General features: G+C 37.6%; 1 protein-coding gene across 1 annotated transcript; it reads left to right on the top strand.

Annotated features, from left to right (window-relative positions):
• The first annotated feature begins 1,226 nt into the window (after positions 1-1,226).
• On the top strand, positions 1,227-26,260 carry CTR9 (CTR9 component of Paf1/RNA polymerase II complex). Its single transcript, XM_012755807.2, has 25 exons — positions 1,227-1,631; positions 2,855-2,953; positions 5,318-5,557; positions 6,052-6,169; positions 6,856-6,945; positions 9,258-9,406; positions 11,049-11,156; positions 12,321-12,428; positions 12,540-12,776; positions 13,000-13,089; positions 13,201-13,329; positions 13,430-13,613; positions 14,783-14,871; positions 15,620-15,805; positions 15,891-15,978; positions 16,158-16,306; positions 18,112-18,228; positions 18,389-18,534; positions 19,804-19,875; positions 20,388-20,523; positions 20,685-20,831; positions 21,258-21,415; positions 22,484-22,580; positions 22,800-22,912; positions 25,175-26,260. The coding sequence occupies exons 1-25, from the start codon at positions 1,587-1,589 to the stop codon at positions 25,629-25,631; spliced, it is 3,552 nt and encodes a 1,183-aa protein (XP_012611261.1). The 5' UTR covers positions 1,227-1,586; the 3' UTR covers positions 25,632-26,260.
• Positions 26,261-27,370: the final 1,110 nt, after the last annotated feature.

The raw sequence follows: 27,370 nt of genomic DNA, 5'->3' as shown, positions 1-27,370 counted from the left end.
CATTATATTTATATTGGATAGCACGGCCCCAAACATTGAAATAATTATTCAATCAATAAATCAAAACAAATTTAACAAAAATTTCTTCTTAAAGGTTTTAAGGGAGGTGGGAGGAAAGACAAACATCAAATTGGTATTTTATAGGCTGAGCTCAGTGGCTCATGCCTTTAATCCTAGCACTCTGGGAAGCTGAGGCAGGAGGATCGCTCAAGGTCAGGAGTTGGACACCAGCCTGAGCAAGAGTGAGGACCCCCCCCCTCTCTACTAAAAATAGAAAGAAATTAGCTGGACAACTAAATATATATATATAGATAAATATTTATATATAGAAAAAAATAGCTGGGCATGGTGGCACATGCCTGTAGTCCCAGCTACCCGGGAGGAGCCCGGGCAACAGAGTGAGATTCTGTCTCAAAACAAACAAACAAAAAAAATTGGTATTTTATAAAAATAAGTGTGTAACACGGCTAAAGCTGGATTGGAGTTTAGGGCAAGAGTGGATGGAGTATTGGGTAAAATAGGTTGCTACTGCAGTAATCCAGGTAGCTGATGATAGTGGCTTGGGCTAGAATGGAGGTGATAGAGGTGAAGAATAGAGGATGCATCTGAGAAACACTTTAGAAGTAAAACTGACACTTACAAATTTACTTAATTAGATTTTTCTCTGATTTAGTAAAGTCTGCTCACACACTAATCTAATCATGTTCTTTTATGATTTAACGCAATCACTAATTAAAGCCCACTTAATAAAATTCTATAATTTAATCAAAACACTGATTACAAGTTCAACCAAATTCTTTCGCAATTTTATTAAAATCACAAATTTCTGGTAGTGGGCTATCAAAACTTATTAACATTAGTGTCACTAAAGTTGGTATTCCACCCCCCACTGCTAAATTTGACTGGCTTAAAAAAAAAATTCTAGCAGATCATTTATACGCTTCAAAGAACTATAAAAAAAAGGGACATGAATTATCACTATTACAGAATTCATTGTAAAAATTTCTATTTAAACTAGTCACAAAGGTATCACAGGTACGACTGGAAGATAGTGGGAGCTAAAAGATGAAGTGATGATTGGATTCCGGAATGAATGATTGAATTATCCGTACCAATCCATTGGCCAAGCCCATCCCACAGAAGGCCACGTCATCAGAAGCCCCGCCCACTGCAGGACGGAGCGGTTACGCCTCCCGGGTTTTTATTCGGGCCCGACTCAGAATCCGCAGTCTCCCTGGGGTCCTGAAGGCTCTCCGGCCATCCGCAGCCGACACGCCAACGAACTCCTCGGAACCGTCATCCCAAAGAGGGAAGCACCAAAGCCAAAGGCTGAACTCACGTCAGACATTCTCCCGCGGGGGAGTGCTTCCGGGACAAGGGGCGGGGCCGCCGGAAGGGGCCAGGCGCCGTCCGCTGCTCGTTGTTTAAGCGGCTGACGGGAAGGAGAAGCCCGAGCTCCGGCGGCGCCGCGGGGCGGCAGTCACGACCAGAGCCCGAGCTGTGGCTAACGTCTGGACCAGCCAAAAGCGAAGACTACCGGCTGCGGAGCGGCGTGATTAGACTCCCGCTCGCCTTCTGATCCCATCATGTCGCGGGGCTCCATCGAGATTCCCCTCCGGGACACTGACGAGGTAAGTGTCCAGTATGGAGGGGGTGGGGGCGGCGAACTTGTACAACCCCCCACTGACTTCGCTCGACTTCGTTTCTGAAGCGAGAGCACCTTCCTGCCCCAGGAGCCCAGATCGAAATCCCGGGTCAAGCTCTGATCACCTCCTTCCCTAGCCCCTGTGTCCTCCCAGGCTGGGAACACCGCGTCCCTGCAGCCTCGGGCCACTCTGAGTTCTTGAAAGTTCGTTTCCAACCTGTTCGTATTTGACAGTGCTTTGCTCCTTTACTGTCTAATACACGGGAGCAGGTGTGAGAGTGCCCGATAAACTGTAAAGCACCTCACTGATTACAGAGGTGGGCGCTGATGTCACCGTGGTCTATATGCTGCTCAAACTCAATTATCTTTCCCTAGGAATATATAGGGGGTCGCCTCTTCTTTCTTAGAAACTCGAGTCTGTCATAGTGCACTATGTTCGCTACCAAGATGCATCAGCAAGATGGGGAGCCCAAGATTTAGCCGCTACTCTGTGCTGATAGAATTAACCCTCCCCTCCCTTGCCTTTGCCTCATTCATGGGTGGCCTATGGCTTGTCTGAGTAAAGCTCTCAGCTTTGCTGTTCAGTCTTCTTGGATATATCATACTTGAATGTTTTTGTTTGTTTGAGATACAGTGTTGAAATATAATGCACTTACCATAAAATTCATTAGTTTGTAATATATTTGCAAAGTTGTGTAGCTATTACCTCTATCTAATTCCAGGACATTTTCCTTTTATTATTTTTGTGCCCACATTCAGAGGTGTCTGTGACACACGGATTCTGTCTCCATGATTAAAGTGTACAGTGGCATTCAACTTTGCCTGGCCTGTAGGGTCATAGCTTCTCAAGGAGCCAGACCAATGGCATCAGAATCTCTAGGGTGCTTATCTACACTACACTTGAATTATATGTTAAGCAGGGTTTGGTTTTGTTATTTTTGAGTAAGCAAAGCATTTGTAGCATTTTACAGTTTTGGTGATTTGGGGACTAGTAGGATTTATTCGGTTCTCTATGCTTTTACTTTAATATGATAGTATAAGATATTTGTCATGTGCTCTTTAAATATTAACATTTGTTAGCTCAACCCTATTGAAAGTGAACACATACCCTATGTATATGTATATTGATGTATATTCAAGAAAAATAGTAAAGAAGAAATGTGAATTTTAGAAAGAAGTAGGAGTTAAAACCTACATTTTGTGTTTTAGGTCATTGAACTTGACTTCGATCAGTTACCGGAGGGAGATGAAGTTATCAGTATTCTGAAACAAGAACACACACAACTACACATATGGATTGCTTTGGCGGTCAGTATTTATGTAGGAAATATGTTTTACTTGTTGACTAGCAAAATATGTGGTTTCTGTTTTCAGATATAGTAATGGCTAGTTTGGGCGCATGTTAAATAAATTAATTATACCATGTATATGGAAGTTAATTGTATCAGTTTTGGAACAATAAGGTTAGTTTCCTAAATGATGTGCTACACTACTGGTAAATTAGTATATGTTGGTAAAGGCAAAATTCCTTTAAGTTAAATAGTACTCTATATTGAGTATTTGATTATTTAGTGATTATTCAGTAAAGACTGGCTTATGGTTTATAGATAAGCTGAGAGAAAACAAAGTGCTATTATATAAACCTTGCTACTTAACATTGTTTCCCATAGCAGTAAAACATTTCCCTTAAAATACCCTAGAAAGTGATTAGGTTCCAGACAAACCCACTGAAGTCCCTTTGGGCAAAGTTATCTCAGGCTTACATTTTTTGTCCTGTTTGGACTCCTCCATAATATGAATGTTACCGGAGAGTCTCAGGAAAACCCACTCAGAAAGCCTAAAATTCTATACCCTCTATCGCCCAGCATGAGCTAAACAAAGATGTTTGCTTTTTATAGGTAATATAAATACTATAATCATTATTCCTAAGCAGGTGTGCCACAGGTTGCTTTCATGTAAAGATACATAGGACAGCCCGGCGTGGTGGCTCATGCCTGTAATCCTAGCACTCTGGGAGGCCGAGGCAGGCGGATTGCTCAAGGTCAGGAGTTCAAAACCAGCCTGAGCAAGAGCGAGACCCTGTCTCTACTATAAATAGAAAGAAAGTAATTGGCCAACTAAAAATATATATAGAAAAAATTAGCCAGGCATGATGGCACATGCCTGTAGTCCCAGCTATTTGGGAGGCTGAGGCAGAAGGATTGCTTGAGCCCGGGAGTTTGAGGTTTCTGTGAGCTAGGCTGACGCCACTGCACTCACTCTAGCCTGGGCAACAAAGCTAGACTCTTGTCTCAAAAAAAAAAAAAAAAAGATGCATAGGAGGCTCCCAGTATTGCCTTGAAGGGTCAGAGAAGTAGGTCTGGAATTAGGCTTATATCCAGTGTGCAAGCCTGCTCTAAGTTTCTTCCCTTTGGATGTGGGTTTACAGAGAAGTACTTCCAATGGTAAACAGTGCCTTCTTGACTTGAAGTGCCAGGTTTTCTTATTCCATGGAGACTAAGCCATTAATCCTTGTCACACATTTTTTAAAACCAGAAGGTAACTTAGGTTTGGTTTTTTTTAGTACATATACCTTCCTTAACAGCACTTACATGAAAATTGTAATAATGGCGGATTAGCATGGCCACTGTGGTAGAATAAACTGATGAAATATTGTGGAAGATAGGTTTTTATAGGAGAAAGAGTGTAGGCTTTGGAGTTAGAGAGGCCTTTGTTCAAATCCTAACTTTGCTGCTAACTGGCTGTGTCACCTTAAACAAATGATCTAATTTCTGAGCTTGTTTCCTCATCTAAAATATGGGGATGTTAGTACCCACTTCATAGGGTGGTTTTACAGAGTAGAAAAATGTAAATGAAGTTTCTAGTCTGATATATGACCCATAGTTAGTGGTTAGTAAATGATGGATATTTCTTTTATTATTTATAAATGAATCAGATGCCCAGGGAAATTATTCAGCAAGCCCAAAGTCACAGGCAGTTTTTGGTAGATCTAGAACCAGAACCCAAGTTTCTATTTAGAATTTTTATACCTTCCATTATTGCTTTCTCTCTCAGGGTTTCTTTGAAAATTTTAGTTTGAAGTCAGCTATTGCCAGATAAGAAACAGATTGAAAACGTTTTTAATAATTCCACTTTTCTTAACAGCTTTATTAAAATCTAGTGGATCTAAAATAAACTGCACATATTTGAAGCATACCATCTGATAAGTTTTGTCATATGTATGCACCTGCAAAACCATCACTATAATTAAGATTAATGAATATATCCATCAACCCCCAAAATTGCCTCTGTACCCTCCTCTCCCCTCACCCTCTCAGTGGCAGGCAACTACTTATGTGCTTTTTGCCACTAGAGATGGGTTTGCATTTTCTAGAGTTTTATATAAATGGAATCCACCATATGTACTGTTTTTTGATCTGGTTTCTGTTACTCAACATAATTATTTTGAGATTTATCCATGTTGTAGCATGTATCAATAGTTCATTCCCTTTTACTGTAGAGTGGTATCCATTGTATGGATACCATAGCTTGTTTATACATTCACCTGTTAATCAATATTTGAATCATTTCCAATTTTTTTGCTCTTACAAATAAAGCTGCTATAAACATTTACATACAACTTATTATATGACATATGCTTTAGTGATTCTAATTTGGCCCTTTACCTTATAGCTGGAATACTACAAGCAAGGAAAAACGGAAGAGTTTGTAAAGTTGTTGGAAGCAGCACGTATAGATGGCAATTTGGACTATAGAGACCATGAAAAAGACCAGATGACTTGCTTGGATACGTTGGCAGCCTATTATGTACAACAGGCTCGGAAAGAAAAGAATAAGGACAATAAGAAGGATCTTATTACACAGGCCACCTTGTTGTATACAATGGCTGATAAAATTATTATGTATGATCAGGTAATATAAGTCAAATTTATTTCAGATTATGAAAGGGGAAAAAATACTGCATGAAAGCAAAATGTGTGTGATAGGCAGCAGATTTTTTTGAAAAGATTTTCTTTAAATAATATGGTTGATAAAGTCAAAAGAAGGGTTCCTCATTAAAATTGGAATTCCTTTGTCCTCGTACTGTTACAGTAATACGGGCATTTTAGTGTATAAAATTTATCCATATATTGAGTCAGTAATTCCAACATCTTCAGGTGAATTTCAAGCATATTTTAAGGAATTTGATCTTTTCTTTCTATTATTGTTACTGGCACAGAAGACTTGTGTTTTAGGATAATTTCTCATTTCGTATAATTAAGAATTGCTTATTGGTAGTTTAAACGTATTACATTGATATAGGAATTTGCATTATGCTCAGCCTCCTTCCTATATGGTTTTCATTTTAGTGTTAGACATGCATGGTAAATTGGGGGTAAAGTCTAATATGATACATTACTTTATAGAACCATTTGCTGGGGAGAGCCTGCTTCTGCCTACTTGAAGGTGACAAAATGGATCAAGCAGATGCACAGTTTCATTTTGTACTGAATCAGTCTCCAAATAATATTCCAGCCCTTCTTGGTAAGTAATCTCTTAGGAATCTTCTTTTTTTTCAGCATATACCTAAAATATATCTCTTTGTAATAGCTCCCTGATAACTCAGCTCAACAACAAAGTAGAAGAGCTTTATCATGTTAAAATGAAACTATCTACAATAAATTATTGTTCAAATTGCATAAATAAAATATATATCAGTTAAGAATAATTTATTATTCATGTCCAAAGAGTGAGTAAACCATGTCTACTTAGACAACTTCAAGCTTTTTCAATTATTACTTTATAAACATGTTAACATAAAGACAGGATTTTAGTAAACAATGTCTACTTAGACAACTTCAAGCTATTTCAATTATTATTTTATAACATGTTAACATAAAGACAGGATTTTCTTTGGGAGATGGAAGTGAGAAAATCACTTGAGGCCAGGAGTTCGAGGTTGCAGGGAGCTACGATCAGGCCACTGTACTCTAGCCTGGGCAACCGTGTCTCAAAAATAAAATAATAAAAAAAAAAAGGACAGGATTTTCTATTTTTAGACATGATTTAATATACCTTTATGAGAAACAATTTTTTATTATTATGAAATTGTATTCACTATTTCCAATTATTTCTTACTGAGAGATGTGTTTAGTGAGTTAGTGTAAAGCATTAGTAGACTTGAATTCTTTAATCAGATGGTGTGCATTTATTTTTTAACATCATTACAGGTAAAGCTTGCATTTCATTCAACAAGAAGGATTACAGAGGAGCTCTTGCTTACTATAAGAAAGCATTGCGCACCAATCCTGGATGTCCAGGTAAGAGGAAAACTTTATTTTAGGTCTAAGCTGTGTATGACCTGACTAAAACATTGAGAATTTGGCAGTTGCTTATAAAGTTAGTTGTGAAATAATAACTGTTGGATTATTAAAATGACAACATTGAGATTTTCTTTTTAGTTTGATTCAAAAGCTGGATAATAGATCATAGTATAATCTTTTTTCCCTATACTATTTTCTTTCTAAAATCTCATTCATTTGGCAAATCTTTATTGAGTACCAACTGTGTGCCAGGCACTGCTCTAAACTCTGAGACAAGGGTTTGGCAAGAACCAAAGAGACCAAAGTTCCTGCCCTTGTGGAATTCACTTTCCAGTGGGGAAGATAAATTAGTAAAATATGTACTATTTATGATGGGTAAGGGTTAAGCAGGAGAATAAAGCAGAAAAGGAAGGAGTATGAGATGCATTGAGAGTTGCTTAGACAGGATGACCTGGGAAACTATGAGAGATGGTAACATTTGAGTAAAGACCTAAAAAAAACTAACAGCCATGCAGATATATGGGGGAAGATGATTCCCAGAAAGAGAAAACATAGAAGGTTACAAAGGTCCCGAGGAAAGAATGTGTCTGGCAAGTTTGAGGAAGAATGAGAAGGACAGTGTATCTGGAATGGAGAGAGAAGGAGTAAGGGAGAAAAGTAGTAAGAAATGGGGTCAAAGACATAAGCAGGGACTAGTCACATAGGGCACCATAGATTATTATAAGGACTTCAGCATTTTCTCTGACTCAGATGGGAAGCCATTGGAGGGCTGTCGGCAAAGGAGTAACATGATCTGATTTATATTTAAAAGGATCATTTGAGCTTCTGGGTTGAGACTAGAGGGGGCCTGCACCAAGGACAGAAGTCAGGATACCAGGGAGAAGGCGTTGGAGTCACACAGGTCAGAGATGACTGTGGATCTCACTAGAGTGGTAGTGGTAGAGATGATACAAGTGGTCAGTTCTAATATATTTTGAAGGGAGAGCTGATAGAGTAGATGTGATGTGTCAGACAAAGAGAAGAAGAGTCAAAAGTAACTCCTTCATATAAGCAATTGGAAAAGTGGAGTTAACATTTTACTACATTTAGGAAATAATTCAAGAGAACCTAATTTTACACATGAAAAGTTTGAAATGCCGTTAGACATACAAGTGAAGAGATCATAAGGGCTGGATCTCAGGAAAGAGGTTTGGGCTAAAGTAATTAATTTTGAAGTCATCAACATGTATATGATGTATAAAGCCATGAGACTATGTGAGGTCACCAGGCGAGTGGGTATAGATACGAAAGAGGGCCAGAGATGGAACCCTAGAGCACTCTGATGTATAGAAGTTAGGAAAATGAAGAAAGGAGCCAGGAACAATAATAGCCAGAAGTGTAAGAGGAAAACAGGGTAAATTCAGTGTCCTTGAAGCCAAATGTAAAATGTTTGCAGAAGAAAGTGGTTACCAGCGGTGTCAAATTCTGTTGTTAGGCCTAGTAAAATAGGGATAGAGAATTGATCGTTGGATTTAGCATCATACAAATCATTAGTGACCTTGATAACAGCAGTTTTATGGGAATGATGGGGTGAGAGCCTCATCGGAGTGGATTCAAGAGGAAATGGAAGGAAAGGAATTAGAGGCAGCAAATGTAGTTATCTTTCAAGAAGTTTTCTGTCAAGGGACGAACAGGAATCATGGGCACTGGAAAGGGAAATGGAATTAAGAGAAGGTTTCTCTAAGGTGGGAGAATGTAAATGAGAATGATCCAGTAGAAAGGAAAAGTTTTGTATTACATGAAAAATAGGGGAGGGTTGCTGGAGCAGTGTCCTCAAATTGATAAGCAGGGCCAGTGGAGAGGTTGGCCTGAAATAGGAACAGGTTTGTATTTTGCTATGACCTTGAAGTAAGACAGCATGTATAAGCATAGCTCTAAAGGGCATGACAGTATGTGCGTGTAATCAGTCACAATATTTACAAAGTCTTAACACAGATTTTGTTTTCTGTTTAAAAAATGCTCTTCAAAAATGAGAAATTGAAGGAACAGTGTAGCAGGGATGTTAGAAGACAATAAAAATACTGGTGTTATAGGTGTTCTGTTCTATGATGAGAAAGGTGTCTATGATAGGGGAAGAAGGGTGGGTAATGGTATGATCTAACCCCCAGGGAAACCAAGTTTGTGGTAGGCCAAAAGATTTTATAGTATAGTTATACTGAGGTTAATTTGGGGGTTTTGCAACCCATAAATAGAAAATGTTTAAGCATTTTGTAATCAAATTGAACCCTAAAAAATGCCTTAGATTGAATGGCTTGATTTTTTCCCCCTAGCGGAAGTTCGTTTAGGAATGGGCCATTGCTTTGTGAAACTTAACAAACTAGAGAAAGCTCGTCTGGCATTCAGCAGGGCCCTGGAACTCAATTCCAAGTGTGTAGGTGCATTGGTTGGACTGGCTGTTCTAGAACTCAACAATAAAGAGGTATGTAAGTGAAAAAATTATCTAGTTCCTAACCAATCTGTCAGGCCCATAGCCCCTTATCTAAAAACTCTTGGGACCAGCTATGTCTTAAAAATTAAGATTTATTTAGGGTACCATCCTGAAAGCAAACTTACATTTCTCTGGCAAAATGAGTGATTGTTCACACTAAGGTAGCCTCACAATTCAGATAAAGTTTTGCTGCCAAATGAGTTTGCTTTAAGATTACAAAAAAGACTTACTTCTTTAGAGCTTTTTGAATTTTAGAATCTCAGATAAAGACTCATAGACGTATATATCAGTTTGGAATGCTTTAATTTGCAAGTAACGAAAAACATACTCCAGCGCTTTAAACATAACGGTTTTTATTGTTCACTAAACTAGATATCTAAAATCTCAGATTTGATACCTCAATGCCATCAGAACTAAGATTTTATATCTTTTTGTCCTCCCTTCCTTAACATGTGGCCTTTCTTTGTCATGTCTGTCACCTGATAGTCACAAGATAGCTGCTGTACCTCCAAATATCTCATTATTACACCAGTCTTATAAAGAGAGAGGAAAGGGAAAAGATAAAAGCTACTCTTAGAGAAGCTCTATCTTATATAATATTAAGAAGGAAGCTCCACATCATGCTTCCCATTATGTAGAATTGTCCAAAATGGGATCATAGCACTATTGATATTTTAGGCTGGATAATAATCTGTTGTGGGGGAACTGTCCCATCCATTATAGCAGTTGAGAACTGCTGCCTTAGGCCATTCTTTAGAAAAGGAGAATAGTTTATCTGGACTGTTGTAGATTAATCTGGTACATCCCCTGGAGTTGCGGAAGAGAGGAAGGGAGCTTTCCCTTCTGAAATCAAAAAAATTTCCATAGGCTGCAAATTCTGGATTCAGTTAGCAGGGTAACAGGGATAAGATAGCTGTTGGGTAATTCACAAATCTCTGCCATACCAAGACGACAGCTAGAGTCAGTAAAAACCAAGGGTGGCTGTTCATTGGGGAGAGGGAGGGAAGTGGTACAGACTAATGAAGTAAATAACTCTCAAGCAAGAACTGAACAAGAAAAAAGAGGGGAACAGTGACACAAACAAAAAAACCCACTATTAAGAATTAAAAGGAAGATTTGATTACAGATGCAATATAGGTACTTAAAAATCATAAAATCCTTCTAATTCCTGTTGAAATGGTGAAGTGGCACAAGCTACTGTCTCTCTTAACATAACATATATACTAATCACCCACTTAAAATGTACAATTCAGTAAAGGTCAATGAAGCTGTTGAAAATGGTAATTTTTTTATAGTATATTTTCTATTATTTGCCTTAGAAGTCAGCAGTAAATTATTTAAGGCTATGATATCAAATATATTTATTATATGTGCCCAATTTCAGAGGACAGGGAGTTCTTTACAGTAGAGGTGATTCTACAATTAAGTTTTGTTAAGAAAACTAAATTCTAACAATTTGGTAATACATTATTGGAAAGTTTTCATCTCCAGTGAAGATTAACACAAGAGCTGTATTTTGGTATCTGAACTTAGGGTTATATAACCTCATTTCTTGTGACTATAAAGAAAATTTAGGAAAAGTGTTAATTAAGTAAATGTTTTCATTCCACCTTGCTGCAATGTTTTCTTTTAGGCTGATTCCATCAAAAATGGTGTCCAGCTTCTTTCCAGAGCTTATACTATCGATCCTAGCAACCCTATGGTATTGAACCATCTGGCAAATCACTTTTTCTTCAAAAAGGTAGAAGTCATTTATTTTTAAATTCTGTTTTTTGGTTTTTTGTACTGCATTGATACTTTATTTTTGTTAACTTGGAAAGAAATTTGAAAATGTCAGGGTTTTTTTTCCCCCAAAATTAGAGTTTGTATTAGTTGGAGTGGGGATTATATTTGTTCGTTCATTCATTTAATACTTATTGACCATTTTACACTGTACCCAACACTGCAGTTGGGTTCTGAAGATGAGTAAGACATGGTTTTTGCACTCGAGGATTTCCGTCTCACAGAAAAAAAAAACAGACATGTAAACAAATTTAAAGGTAAAAATAAAGGTCTCCACCCAATTATGATACAAAAATGAGGAAGTGATCAAGTGGCTAAGGAGGGTTTTCACCAATATTGCGAAAGAATGGTATTTTTTAGGTTTCTTAAAATACTAAATCCAAGATTTCATTGGCAAAGTTTGTATATAATAAACATGAAGGTTTAATCTGCCATATCAAAACCAGGTACTAAATTGTACTAAGATCTTTAGTTAAATAGCAATTTAGGCAAAAGTTCACAAAAATAAACTTTTGAATAATAGCTACAATGTTATGAATAATAGCTACAATGACTATATGAATAACAGCAACAATGTTGCTATTGCTAGTGTGCATCTAATGCTTACTAAATGCTAAGCACTATTAAAAGTGTATTCCGTGTATTTACTTACATAGTGCTTACAACAATCCTATAACATAGGTAATGTTATCCCTATTTTGTGGATAAGTACATTGAGGCAGAGTTAATAATCTAAGCCTTGGATTCTAAGGTTACACACAGCTGTTAACCACAGTGCTTTACTATTCTCTGGCTGTGGAAGCATACTCCCTCTTCATAATGAATTATTGATTAGGCTGTAACTGGGAATAGTACTAAGAGGCAACTATTTGGGGAGAAGATGGAAATGTATCTTGCAGGTAAATGAAGTGTGACTATTTAAGGTAAAACAGCTATGCAAGCTAATCTTATGCATTTGCTTAGTTGATTTTCTGATCATACAGTTTAGCCAGGCTGTATGACGCAGTGTGTGAATTCCATGAAACTGTATAAAAACATCTTATGAGAACATCCTAATTATGTTGACTGTAAGAATTTTAAACTTTTTTATGTAATAAAACTCCTTAATTCCCACAATATTCAGGATTATAGTAAAGTCCAGCACCTGGCTCTCCATGCATTCCATAATACAGAAGTGGAAGCTATGCAAGCAGAAAGCTGCTATCAGCTGGCTAGATCATTCCATGTTCAGGTAAGATAATTTGATAACTTCTCTAAATATCTAATCCTTTTGTTTGTAGTTTTTTAAGCCTTTTTAACACTTTTGTACATATTGTTGGTCTTGTTTTTTTTCGTTTTATAGGAAGATTATGACCAAGCTTTTCAGTACTACTATCAAGCCACACAGTTTGCCTCATCCTCTTTCGTGCTACCATTTTTTGGTTTGGGACAAATGTATATTTATCGAGGTGACAAAGAAAATGCATCGCAGTGCTTTGAGAAAGTTTTGAAAGCTTACCCTAATAATTATGAAACCATGAAAATTCTTGGCTCTCTCTATGCTGCCTCGGAAGATCAAGAAAAACGAGATATTGCCAAGGTACATTTTAAGTCTTGGCTCTTTTCTGTTAGCTATCCTGAGACTCCCATTCCTCATTTCTTGTTATTGCTAGCAGAGATATAGAAGCAGTTTTGTTAGCTGAGCTTTTTCCAGTTTAGGTAACAAACAGTTGACTTATTAAATAAGTTTAAATAGCCACCACCATTTTTTACTTTGATGGACTAAAGATGGAATGATTTAGTTTAATGATCTTTTATCCTAGGGCCATTTGAAAAAGGTCACAGAACAGTATCCTGATGATGTTGAAGCTTGGATTGAATTGGCACAAATCTTAGAACAGACTGATATACAGGTATTTTAGTAATGCTGTTCATCTCCTACATAATGTGTTTTTTATAAGCCTGGTATAGTGTTTCTCTTCCATTTTCACTTATACCATATTCTGTTGACCATGTAAATACAGGGTGCCCTTTCAGCCTATGGAACAGCAACACGAATCCTTCAGGAGAAAGTGCAGGCTGATGTACCCCCAGAGATTCTGAATAATGTGGGTGCCCTCCATTTTAGACTTGGAAACCTAGGGGAGGCAAAGGTAGGAAAATAGAAATATTCCCTTCTTTTATAATTGAATGCACAACTTTCTTAGATGTATCAACTAAGTCTTTTAACAATATAATTTTTCTTTCTCATAGAAATATTTTTTGGCGTCCTTGGATCGTGCAAAGGCAGAAGCTGAGCATGACGAGCATTATTATAATGCCATATCTGTTACAACATCATACAATTTAGCCAGGCTGTATGAGGCGATGTGTGAATTTCATGAAGCAGAAAAACTGTATAAAAACATCCTACGAGAACATCCTAATTATGTTGACTGTAAGAATTTTAAACTTTTTTATATAATAAAATTCCTTAATTCCCACAATAGCAGTAAAAATCTAGCCTGAAAAAAAAAAATCTTCCTTAGAACCAATATTTTAAAAATGTGAAGGTTCTGATGTCCCTTTTTCTTGAAGGCAAATTCGTGTCCTTAAAAGTAAAAGGTGCAGCTTTACTTATATTTATGCTAGAAAATAAAAAACAACTAAAACCAGCTGGACCATATTTCAATTACTAGTCTATCTTCAGTGGGTCAGCTACCTATATTAGGCTTTTGACAATTCCTTGGCATATTTGCTAATGGATTTACCTTTGTAACTGTCCTGCTTTGATTTCATATAAACATTTTTACAATGTTTATAATAGTGAGAAAGAGGTGCATTTTTCCTAGAAACAATTATTACTAAAATGTAGTAGTATGATTTTTTGCTATACATTTTGCTATACATCTATACATTGTGAAATGTGAAAAGTTTTTAATTAAAATATTACATACTGTACTTTCTTTAAAAGAACCCAAAATATGATGTTGACTCTAGTCAAACCAGGAGCCATTATTTTGGTGTCTGTCATGCTGTTTGGGGATACAAAAGTGATTTAAAATAAGTAAGATTTTAGTTGAAGGCCAGACTGAATTTGAATTGATTTGATAGGCAATAGTGAGCCACTATTGGTTTCTGGAGGAAGGTGACATTTTCTAGAGAAAACAACAACTTACATTTGTGTGGCACATTATTGTTATTTAAGTGGAAAAACCAAGGTTAGAGCCCAGGTCTTTTACTAGTAATCTATGCTTTCACTATTTTGCCATGACAAGCAGCTTTTTTAAAAAAGGTGACTGACAGTGTTGTGCATTGGAGAGAAATTGGAAACGGAGACCAGTTGCAAGTTTTTTAAATATCTTAGTTTGAAATAAAGACTTGGAACAAGGGAATGGAGTGGAAGATATCAATCTTAGATTTCAAACAGGAAGACCTGATGGTGACAAAATTACTATTTAACTTGTTGGATTGATGTTTGGTATTTTTTTTTTAACCTGTGGGACTTTTCTGTTCCTTGTATGGATGTATTAACAAAAACCAATTGTTTCAAAAGTATGACTTTAAAATTATGATTGTTTATATCTTATATTTTGAACATAAAAACTTGTAAATGTATGTTTACAGGCTATTTGCGCCTAGGAGCCATGGCCAGAGATAAAGGAAACTTTTATGAGGCTTCCGATTGGTTTAAGGAAGCTCTTCAGATTAATCAGGTTAGTAATATTAATTCTTAGGTTTAAAAAATAATTACTTTTACTTTTTCTCCCTGTAAATCAGGTTTTCCTTTTAATGGCTGTCATGTTACTAGTAACCTTGGCAGCTTCCCTTTTTTTTATTTGGTTGTTAAAGATATTAAAGAGTATTGTAGGTTGTATTATTAATCATGCAATAAATAGGAAACATATTTAATATGAATCTCTTCTATTTTCCTCCTTCTTGTTCCTTCTTCCCTTCCCTCATCCTGTCCCTTCACCTGCACTTCAGCAAATGTGACCTGGCTGATGTGTCTTTTACCCTCTCTAGTTTACCTTACTTGTGATTTAGTTAGTACTATATGAGAAAAATTTATAGAATAATAGTATCTTGGAATTTTGAATGGAAACATAGAGGCCATCTAAACTTTTTGTTTATGGACTGCAATAAGGAATAGAGTTCACACCACAGCATATTACACACATATATGTGTGTATACAAACAACTGAAATGAAAGTTTCACAAATCATTATTTGCTCTTGCCAACAATGCACTGGTATTTTTACTTTATTCCATTCTGTTGCATTTATTATGCTGATAACCACACATTAAATTGATTTTACAACTCACTAATGAGTCTCAACTCCCAGTTTGAAAACCACTGTTGTATTGTAGCTCAGCTCTTCTGTAATCAGCTATTGTGTGGAAAGATGATTGATCTCTCTCAGTCTAAATCATAGATTTTGCTTCTTTATATATTTGTTTCAGGATCATCCAGATGCTTGGTCTTTGATTGGCAATCTTCATTTGGCGAAACAAGAATGGGGTCCAGGCCAGAAGAAGTTTGAGAGGATATTAAAACAGCCTTCCACACAGAGTGACACGTATTCTATGCTAGCCCTTGGCAACGTGTGGCTCCAAACTTTGCATCAGCCCACCCGAGACCGAGAGAAGGTAATCTTTTTTTGTCTTTTTAAATAATGAATACTCTGCATTCTTGTTTGAATTTTTTTTTAATAGTGCTTGTTTTCTTTATTAGGAAAAGCGTCATCAAGATCGTGCTCTGGCCATCTACAAACAAGTACTCAGAAATGATGCAAAGAATCTGTATGCTGCTAATGGCATAGGTGATTATACAACTTGAGTGTCCATAGTGATTTGTAAAATGAATGCTTTTGGAGGAATGTTTATAGATCAGAATTTTTCTCCAAATGTAATAAATGTATTTGTTTTAAAATAGGACTTTTAGTTATTTTTCTGGCTACAATTAGGAAATTCTTAAATATGAACTTTTTTATAACCCTAGGAGCTGTTTTGGCCCACAAAGGATATTTTCGCGAAGCTCGTGATGTATTTGCCCAAGTCAGAGAAGCAACAGCAGATATCAGTGATGTGTGGTTGAACCTAGCACACATCTATGTGGAGCAAAAGCAGTATATCAGTGCCGTTCAAATGGTAACGTCTTTATCTTTCAAGATATTTGTATATCATGTTCATTGTTGAGCAGATGTTTTCTTAACCATTTTGGCCCTGTTGTGGAGCTGCATGCTGTCTCTTATGATACTGTGTCTATTCAGAGGTTTATAATTATATAATGATAAGGCCAGGTTTTGGTGTCCAGACAGAGATGCGAGTCCTAGTTCCACCATTAATTGCATGCCTTGGGCAAAGGATATCCTCTCTGAGCCAGTTTTCCTGTCTTTAAAATGGAGATAATTGTACCTTAACCTCATAGAATTTGGTGAGGATCCAGTATGAAAAGTACTTGACACTAACATGACTAGCATAATAGTAAATACCCAGCAATAGTGGGATTTAGTATTTGTTCAGTTAGTTTCTGAAACTTAGCTGAGTTTCAGAAAGGTTAAAAGACTTATTTGAAAAACAAAAATTCCATGGGGATAATTTTTCATGACTATAGAATTTTATACTGCTGATCGTATTTGTTGAGTGCTTGAACTTGAAATAAAAGTCATACTTAGAATCTATAACATTAAAATGTAAAAAGCCTCTTGGGCTCTGTGGGATGTATTATGGCCAGAAAGAACTGGGAAGTGGTTTGCCTTTTTCTTAAAAGAATGTGTTATTATCAGTATTTAGAATATTGGAAAGATGCTAGTCATGGGTACTCACAGAACCCAGATTGCATATGGTAGCTCAGAGGTTATTTTTTGAGGTTGGCCTTCCTGATCTGCAGAATGATAATGTCACCTTTTATAAATGCACATTAATTACTAGAGATATTCAGGGGAAAACTAACCATTTTACATGAAAAAGATCTTACCTATGATGATATATTCTGTAGTCAAAAAGTGCTGTATGTTCATATCAAAACTAACACTGGTATTATATTGTTTTTACCAAGAAGTTAACAGTCGGAACTGTAAGACTTCTCATTGCCAACAGGTCCCACTAATCCTTAAGAAAGATGCTAGAAGGCCGGGCGCGGTGGCTCACGCCTGTAATCCTAGCTCTCTGGGAGGCCGAGGCGGGCGGATTGCTCGAGGTCGGGAGTTCAAAACCAGCCTGAGCAAGAGCGAGACCCCGTCTCTACTATAAATAGAAAGAAACTAATTGGTCAACTAATATATATAGAAAAAATTAGCCGGGCATGGTGGCGCATGCCTGTAGTCCCAGCTACTTGGGAGGCTGAGACAGAAGGATCGCTTGAGCCCAGGAGTCTGAGGTTGCTGTGAGCTAGGCTGACGCCACGGCACTCACCTAGCCAGGGCAACAAAGTGAGACTCTGTCTCAAAAAAAAAAAAAAAAAAAAAAAAAAAAAAAAAAAGAAAAAAGAAAGATGCTAGAGAGTGTAACGAAAGGAACCAGGTGTCTGACTTCAAATATGTGATCAATAGCTGATTCTAGGTAGCATTGCTAAAGATAAGACAAAGGCTTTAAATATGTTTACCCTTGCTCCACTTGACCAGCCTAAAAAAAAAAATAAATAAATAAATAAATAAATAAATAAATATGTTTACCCTTTCTTTCAGTGTTGGTCCAAATTTCAAATGGAAAAAAACTATTTCAGCATCTGGTTTTTCTAATGATCAGATTTTTATGTTGCAAAAATGTATCCTGGTAGATGTCAAAAATCATTTCTCAAATTTTTCTCTGAAATTAACGATTCAAAGGATAGGATAAGATACCTTTTCACAAGCTTTAAAATTGCTTGAAATTTTGCTACAAAGTGAAAATTTTATTTAATCCCTGTTGTATTTAACTTTTTCTTTTTCTTTTTCTTTTTTTTTTTTTGATAGTATGAAAACTGCCTCAGGAAATTCTATAAGCACCAAAACACTGAAGTTGTTCTCTATTTGGCCCGGGCTCTCTTCAAGTGTGGCAAGTTACAGGAGTGCAAGCAGACTTTGCTGAAGGTAAAAGGGAGAACTCACTATTACTCCCATCCATTTCTAGGCTGCATTATATTTTTTAATTTTTTTATGCATATTAACATAACTGATAATACTCTATTGACTGAAATCCTTTTCATATCATTTGGCCATATAGAATATTTGCTTTGTTTTTTATTTACAGGCTAGACATGTGGCACCTAGTGATACAGTTCTTATGTTTAATGTGGCCTTGGTCCTGCAAAGATTAGCTACCTCTGTCCTGAAGGATGAAAAAAGCAATCTGAAGGAAGTACTTAATGCTGTGAAAGAACTGGAGCTTGCACATAGGTAAAGATTTTGTAGAAAAAGCCTTTCAAATGCTTTGTTTCTGCTGGGCATAGTGGCTCACGCTTATTAAATCCCAACACTTCAGGAGGCTGGGAGGGGAGGATCACTTGAGGTCAGGAGTTCCAGACCAGCCTGGGCAACACAGTGAGATTCTATCTCTACAAAAAGTAAGAAAAATTAGCTGTGCATGGTGCTGCACACCTGTAGTCCCAGCTACTCAGGAGGCTGAGGTAGGAGGATTGTTTGAGCCTAGGAGTTCGAGGTTGCAGTGAGCTATGATGGTGCTGCTGCACTCTAGCCTGGGTGACAGAGTGGAGACCCTGTCTTTTATTTATAAATAAACAAATGAATGAATGAATGCTTTGTTTCTTTAAAGCTGTTTATCTCAAGTTGCTGAAAATCACTTCCCTCAAAAGATAACTTGCTAGAATCATTCCAGTGATATTTAAGCCAAAGCAGACAGCTGCTGCCACCAGGTGGCACCAAACTGCAGCCAGAATCTGCCAGATTTGGATCTTATGGCCTGACCCCTAGATCTGGCTGGCTGGCTTTGCAGCCTTGTACTAGATTTTTCATTAATCTGATGATAATACGACTCAGCATTTTACACTTATGAAATTTTTAGACTCTAATTATGTTAGTTTTCCTTGTTACACCAGTGTATCTGTTTATGGAATGTTGATTTTCATTGAGGTAGGATTAAAGTCGTCTTAAATATTGCTTAATTGGTTTATTTAGCTCAGCTCAAAATTTATTTAACCTTATAGTATTTATTTGGTAATTCAAGGTGTATTGAAGTTAAAATAGGACACTTCTTCAAGTTTTGTCCAACCTAATTTGAATTGTTTAGCATTTCTTGTCTTGCCTGGTAAATTAAAAATGTTTTCATGACCTGAGCTCCCTAACCTCCATCCTGATGTATTTAATAAATATTCATTGCTTTAATTTATTTTTTTATTATTTGTGAATTTACTGGTAACATTAAATGTAATTTTGATTATCTTGATGAACTTGTCTTTTATTAAACATATGGAATGGCATATTGATGACAATTTTTTTTAATTAGTTGCATATGTAATTTTCCTAGTGAGATGATAGCCTTTATGCATTGAATAAATTCATGTAAGTCGATTTAGGTTAATATGTAAACCTTTTCTCAGACTGTTTGTAGAACAGAGCAAAATATATAAAGCCTTATTTAAAATATAAAGAGCCTTATTTCATTAGAATTGTTTTAAGTAAAGTATTTTATTTTCTTATTCCATTTAGATACTTCAGTTACTTGAGTAAAGTGGGAGATAAAATGAGATTTGATTTGGCGCTTGCTGCTACAGAAGCCAGGTAATGTTACTATTTATGGAAAGTGACTTTTAGCGAGGCAGTGATACCAGTTTGGGATGGGAGACTGACACAGTACTAAACAGGGGACTGGTCTTTGATATTCTTCTTGGGAACTTTCTAACCTATGCCAAGGCATTTTCCTTTCTGGGAATTGGGCACAATTTATTTAGTACAAGTACATAGGTTGTAGGGGAAGATACTTTTGTATTTCACTTACGCCAGCTTTGTCACCAGAGTCAAGATATGATTCCTGACACTGAGTCATATGTGAAGATAATGTTGGAAATCTTTTTAGCATGCTTTGGGAACACATTTATAGTTTGGAAACTGAACGTAATTCACAGTATTGGATTATGATAAACTAAGTTAATTTTGCAAATTAAGACCACATAGATATCAGCTAATGGTCCTGCTTTAAATTTTTCAATTTGTGTGAGGAAAACGCATGCGCTGCATTTCTGAATGAAGTATACTAGCTGCATTCATATTTCTTTAAATCTGAAATGTTCTAGGCAATGCTCTGACTTACTGAGCCAGGCCCAGTACCATGTGGCCCGGGCACGCAAACAGGACGAAGAAGAACGGGAGTTGCGGGCCAAGCAAGAGCAAGAAAAGGAACTATTAAGGCAAAAACTTCTAAAAGAACAGGTATCTATTGTATTTCCCAGTTATACTACAGTTAAAGAATTGTGTACATGTATATACCTTGTGTGTTTTTTTAAAAGTTCTCTGCTTAGGATGGTAGCCATGAATTTTTCATTATAAGAACATTTTTATGGGGTTTTTGTCTACTTATTTTTCCCTCATAGGAAGAGAAACGTCTCAGAGAAAAGGAAGAACAAAAGAAACTTTTGGAACAGCGGGCCCAGTATGTGGAGAAGACCAAAAATATTCTTATGTTTACTGGCGAGACTGAAGCAACAAAAGAAAAGAAAAGAGGTGGTGGTGGTGGACGGGTAAGATAATTCCTGCTAGCACTGATGACATCAGCCCCTGTCTTTGGCTGTCAGAAATGAAGATGATTGGTTAAATTCAGTCTGTACTTAAGTTATTGGCTGTGGCTTCCTCCTTTGCTAAGAGACAGTCTTCCAACACAGAGAAAAATTTAAATGGTATCCAGTATGTAGAAATGCATTCCAAGGTTAGCTAAGTACATTTTACCTTGTAGTGACCTTTTAAGTAGTTGATGATATTTGCAAAGTTTTAACCAATTGACACATTTATCCTAATTAGAAATGTTTAAAATATGGGCCTAGCCAAGTACCTCTTCCATGTGACTCAAATTTCAGGTGACTGACAGAATATGTCCTCTTTCTATAGCTTATTCCAGCCACATTCCGCCAGCCAGGAAATAACTGACTGTAGTTTCGTTTGGATTTTAGCGTTCTAAGAAGGGAGGAGAGTTTGATGAATTTGTCAATGATGACACTGATGATGACCTACCTATATCCAAAAAGAAGAAGAGAAGAAAGGGCAGTGGTAGTGAACAAGAGGGCGAAGAAGAGGAGGGTGGCGAAAGAAAGAAGAAAAAGAGGAGAAGGTAGTGTAATCACTAATGTGTTTTAAATAACTTTATAAAAGTGGCAAAAGATCTTTCACCTTCTAAATCTTTTTATGTTTAGAATTTTTGAGCCCCTGGTAATCACTTCATCTTTCCAAAAAGTGAACCCTTTTGTGCCCCTGCTTCCTACTTTAATCCTAAGATAGACCCGTTACAGAATCTCCTGAGTACTTGGAATTTCCATACTTCTACACAGCTTTCCTTCTGAGAGCTACAAGTTACTCATAATTGCCTTTCTTGTGTCTTTAAAGTTATTTTTATTGCAAAAATGGATGTGATTTAGGATGAGAAGACCTGGATTGTGTCCACACTGTCTATGCATGTGCAATCTTGGAATAGTCACTCAGTCTCAGTTTCTTCTCTGTAAAATGGTTAACAGCAACGCCCACCTCATGGTTTTGCTCAAGGCTTAAGATGCGAATATATGTAAAAGTGGCTTTTAAAACACCCAGTACTATCTGCTGTTAAGATCAAGGGTGCCCTGCCCTCTCTCACATGGAGATGCCCCCTTAACTATCCCATTCCTATCTCATGCTACTTCCCTGTCCAGGAACCTGCATTTGACTATCTTACCTAGAACTGCCCTTCCCAGCTTTTAGCTGACAATACTTGGGAAAGAACCTGATGAATTTATTCTAACACAGACCTATGGAATTGAAGCTATGCTGAGGGCATTATAGCAGGCCCGGGATCAGCAGTTGGGAAGGAAGGAAGAGGAGGGGAAAGATGTTGAGGTTTGGAGCCTGGGTATTTTCTCAGCTTCTCTATCACTCCACCCTCCACCAAGTGCAAGATTCAAATGTAGATTAATCTGCGAGCTCAACAGTGACTAAATTAGTCAGCAGACATTGCTTAAATACATGATTTTTACCTGAGTTATGTATAGCAAGAGAAAGTTATGGACTCTGCCCTTGAGTACAATATGGTTGAGGATAGCACCCACATAGAAGGATATTTAAAATGAATAATAATTTAATGTCAAAGTATCATTGGACTTTATAGGCATGAGTGAGTCTTAACAAGCTCTCTTGGTGTTCACTGTTTAAGACCTACAAAGGGAGAAGAAGGATCTGATGATGATGAAACAGAAAATGGCCCCAAACCGAAAAAGCGCCGTCCACCAAGAGCAGAGAAGAAAAAGACTGTAAGTTTCTATAGTACTGTGTTTTTCTGTGCCCTGGTAGACATAAAAGATTACATACACTAGAATACATTCTTTCTCTGTAGCTTCCTCAAGCACAAATGCTTTTCAAAGTTTATTGGTGGCTGTTTGATTATATTATTATAATGCAAACTCAGTTTAACAAGATTTCCTAATATAAGGGTCTTGACTAATCTATTATGTTTGACATTCTTTCTTTAGCCCAAGCCAGAACGTCTGCCTCCTTCAATGAAGGGAAAAATAAAATCCAAAGCCATAATATCATCAAGTGATGATTCTTCAGATGAGGATAAACTTAAAATTGCTGATGAAGGGTAGGAATTTTTGCCTTGATAAATTCTTCAAATCATGTAAACCATGGTAAACCAAAAGTGGTGGTTAATCAGCCTTTCTGTACTAGGAAAAATATACTTTTTCCTTTTTCTTTTCTCTTTTCTTTTCTTGTCTTTTCTCAAAGGGGGAAACAATAGATTCTTGAAAATTGGAGGAAATAGATAACTAGGAGTGGCCACTGGGCCAAGATGTCATCTGTCTAGTTTCTTATAATCTTACAGTTGGAAGAAACTTTAGCAGACATGTTGTTCTAACCCCACCATTTTGTCCCACTACTTGCTTCTCCCTCAAAGAAGAAAACCTATTTTGAAATATCATTTCTTCATGGATATTAGCTGAAATTTCGTAGATGACATCCTCCTAAATGAAATGTATCAACTCAACCTGCTCCATGAAAGGCTTATTCTAGACTGCTTATACAGTACTCTCCTTTAGTGCATGGCCCACCTGATGAAGCAATACTTGATTTTATTTGTCCTAAACTTGTCCCCCATTTGGATTCTTAGACTAGGACTCTTAATACCATGCTACACCAAGTTCTATAGCCATTGTTTCAGTCATGTATTCAACAGACATTTGAACATGCATCCTGTACGATAGTGTAAGTGCAAGGGGGGGATCTCTGCTTCAGAAGTAGTGGAGAATAACAAACCAAAACCACCTTGTAGTGAGATAAGTGTTATCACTTAAGTTTTGGATTTATTGTTCTCCAGGGACCATGCCTAATGGAATTTGGGTGGTGGTGGGAGTTGTAAGAGATGGAGTTTTTTTGTAAAAGAAAAGGTGTTTGAGTCTTAAAGGAAGAACAGGGAGGCCTGGTTCGTTAGAGGTGAGGCAGAGGTTAGCATATTAAGGAGAGTAAGGGTTCTGGTAGGGGACTGTCCTCAGAGGGTAGAGATCTGTAGAGAACCGTCTACAAAGATTTGCAGTTCCCTTTTTCTCTGAAGACATTGGCTGACACAAATTTGGATTGTTTCCCCTAAAACACTGTTTTGCCCTTGCCCCCACAGTGTTACCCTGGTCCACCGGTTAGAGGCATGCATGATCAGTGTAATGAAATGTGTGGTTTTTAAGGAATGAGCACTGTTAAAATGTGTAGACAGAAAGGTACATTGTTAGAAGATGAGCTGCTGCCAACCCTGTACCTGAGGTCAAGGCCAAGTTTATTTGAGCTATTTGCATCAGTAAACTTTGTCCTGACCACCATAAAATGTGTTTGCTTATTTGGCCCAGTGGAGTGAAATGAATTGGATCCCAGGGAACCCACTGACCTTTAATAGGTATACACAATAAATATGCGATCTCTCCTTAGTCACTCTTCATCTTCTCTCAGAATGACCTGGGTTATATACTGTGCCTCAGTCTTGTTTCTTTGAGGCACAAAGAATCTTTCCCTAATCTACAGGGATATATTAGTTTCTGAAGAGAATAATACATTTAACCCCTCCTCTGCCCCCCACCCTTCCTAGACTGAACCCTAGAGGATTCAGTATTCCTTTCTAGGAATATCTGTCATGGAAACCAAAACTAAGGAATATGCCAGAGTAATATGTCTGCTCTGAAGCAGCTGTCACCATGGTTAAGGGAATGCTCTTTCCCCTAGAGCCTCCGGGAAGCCCAGACTCCCAGGGTGCTACCACCACTCTACGCATAAGCATATCTTCCCTTTCCCTTTACATGTAACTGACAAGTAGGGGGAGCTCAGGAGGAAAGGTAAACAAGCCAAAGGACTCTCTTAGCCACAGCTTCCTATCTCGAGTAAGTCTGGTCAGTGTTGAGGGGGCCTAGTCCAGCAGCAAATTTCGGGATAGAAACTATGGCATCACTCTTCTTCAGGTATCTGTTAACACAGATGGTACTAGGACAGGGAAGTTTCCCACTCTTACAGCCTTGGCAGAGGGTCAGTTCTTCAAAGTCTTGACAGACAACCTAGATCCTGGGTTTCACCTTTGTTGCTGTTATTTTGTGTATAAAGATAAATATTTCCCTTCTCACACTTTTATATATGAAATTGGGAAATGTTTCATTCTGATGAAAAGTACCCAGTGAGAATCCCCTTCTGTTTATATTCTGACTTGTTTTTAAAATGCCTTATTCTTTTTTCCTTTTAAATCCTATTTTTTATTGCGAAATGTAACCACCAACATTAAATCCCCTTATTTTTTAAAAGTACATTATCTCTGCTGGTCAAGGCTCCCGTTAGCCAGAACCGTCCGTTTCTAACCCCTGCTTATCTTTGCCAGACACCCCAGGAACAACAGCAACAGCAACAGCGACTCAGACGAGGACGACGAGCCGCAGAGGAAGCGTGCCTCGTCAGAGAGCGATTCTGATGACAACCAGAACAAGTCTGGCAGCGAGGCCAGCAGTCCCCAGAGGCCTCGACGCCGGCAGTCAGATGAGGATTCAGACAGCGACCAGCCGTCCAGAAAGAGAAGGCCCTCGGGTTCCGAACAGTCGGACAACGAGTCTGTGCAGTCAGGGAGAAGCCGCTCAGGAGGTTCCGAGAATGACTCTCGCCCGGCTTCTCCCAGTGCCGAGTCAGACCGCGAGTCCGAGAGAGGATCTGAGAGAGGATCCGAGAGAGGATCTGATAACGAGGGCTCCGGCCAAGGTTCTGGGAATGAATCCGAACCAGAGGGATCCAACAACGAGGCCTCAGACAGAGGCTCTGAACATGGGTCAGATGATAGTGACTAGGTTTTATTTCATCTCTGGAGGAAACTTTTTTAATATATGAAAGCTGTGATAAAAACGTTTCAGATGTTTAGTCAATTGTGAAACTTTTCTTAAGGCAATTTTGTTTTCTATCCATTTGTATATTACTAAGCCCCAAGAGACATTTCCTGTGCTAGAGTCCAATTTTTGAGTCTCTTTTGCAAATGAGACTATTCTTCATTGTGGTACAATCCCACCTGTCGTATGTGAAAACTGCAGTAAAAATACACCCAGATGCTAAATCATTCCTACAAAGGTTTGACTGAAACTGTGGCAGATGTCTCATCTTCTTTGTATGTTAAGCAGCATACTGTTCTGATTTTTATTGCAATCTTTTACCAAATGGTGCACAAACTTGGTATTAATGTCTTTATTCCATTTTGAGTTTAGACTGAGAATATTTTTGTTTTCTGGAGGAAGAGGTATCTACTGTATAATTGCACCAAAGTACATATGAAAGGAAGGTTTTCAATAGTGTAATACTGCAGGCATGTAGATAAAATCACAAGTATATAATTTGTTAGGTTAAATAAGGTGTGGAAAAATGCTTTTCTGTTAGTAGAATGCAAAAACCTACCTAAGCCACATAATAAAATTCTTTTACCAACTTTTATGGGTAATTTTGTATCCTTTTTTGCTTGATACATTTGTATATGAAAATGTAGCAGAAGTAATGTAAATATTTGGAAAAACTTGCATTAGGCAGAAGGTTGTTTCCTCAAGACTTGTGATTCTTTGCACCTGGGAGTTTTTTTAAAGATGCAAGAAAACTAAAGTACTAGTATGTATTTTTATTTTCAATAATTAACTAATAAGAGTAATATTTTTATGTAGCAGTTTGTAAGAGCTTTAATTAACATAGTCAAGTATTTTTTTCCGTTCATTTTTGTATTTGTATATATTCACAGGGTGCAAATGCAGTTTTGCTACATTGACATACTGCATTGTGGTGGAGTCAAAGCTTTAGTGCACCCATCACTGAAGCAACACACATTGTACCCACCAAGCAACCTCCCATCATCCACTCCTCCAGGTCTCCACTATCATTCCACGCCTGGTCTGCTTCCACATGTACACGTTATTTAGCTCCCACTTATAAGTGAGAACATGCAATATTTGTATTTTCTGTGTCTGAGTTGTTTTTCTTAAGGTAACGTCACCAAGTCCATCCATGTTGCTACAAAAGACGAATAGTATTCCATTGTGTGTGTTTACCACATTTTCTTTATCCAGTCCTCCATTGATGGACACTTAGGTTGATTCCATGTCTTTGCCATTCAACAAGTATCATTAAATGTACTGTATTAGGCATTGAGTTGAGAACGCAGAGCTAAAATGCCCTTTCCTCAAAAATCAAGTGAAGGGGAGTTCAGTGTCCCAGTGGGGTGATAATGTTTGCACAGGTTGTGGGAGCACGAGGGAGGTTGCCAACAGCTCCCAATTGGAGGAAACAGGCAAGGTTTCTTGAAGGACAGGAGCCCTGAAAGATGACTCAAAGGCCTGGCGGGATAGAGAATTCCAGGAAGGGTGTTTTAGGTAGAGGGAGTCACATGTGCAGCTCTAAGAACTATAACAACGTGAGGGAGGGCAGGCAGGTGTCCTGCTTTGAAAGGTGAGGAGCCTGAAATTCTGAGGTTTGCTGAACATGTGTGTCATACAGCTAGTTACGGTGACAACTCAGACTAGAATTCACGTTATCCATCTTTCTCTGCTTTTTCCAA

The sequence above is a fragment of the Microcebus murinus genome, chromosome 4, assembly GCF_040939455.1.
Source record: "Microcebus murinus isolate Inina chromosome 4, M.murinus_Inina_mat1.0, whole genome shotgun sequence".
NCBI classification, from domain to species: domain Eukaryota; kingdom Metazoa; phylum Chordata; class Mammalia; order Primates; family Cheirogaleidae; genus Microcebus; species Microcebus murinus.
The sequence above is the reverse complement of the archived record's forward strand: the minus strand, read 5'-3'. Positions and strand labels throughout refer to the sequence as shown.

What these genes read in the sequence shown, in the direction of transcription:
- CTR9 (XM_012755807.2), top strand. Translation starts at nt 1,587, where the DNA reads ATGTCGCGGGGCTCCATCGAGATTCCCCTCCGGGACACTGACGAG. An exon ending in GAAACCTAGGGGAGGCAAAG is followed by an intron (nt 13,330 to 13,429) that starts GTAGGAAAATAG and finishes TCTTTCTCATAG; the next exon opens with AAATATTTTTTGGCGTCCTT. An exon ending in AAGAAGAAAAAGAGGAGAAG is followed by an intron (nt 21,416 to 22,483) that starts GTAGTGTAATCA and finishes TCACTGTTTAAG; the next exon opens with ACCTACAAAGGGAGAAGAAG.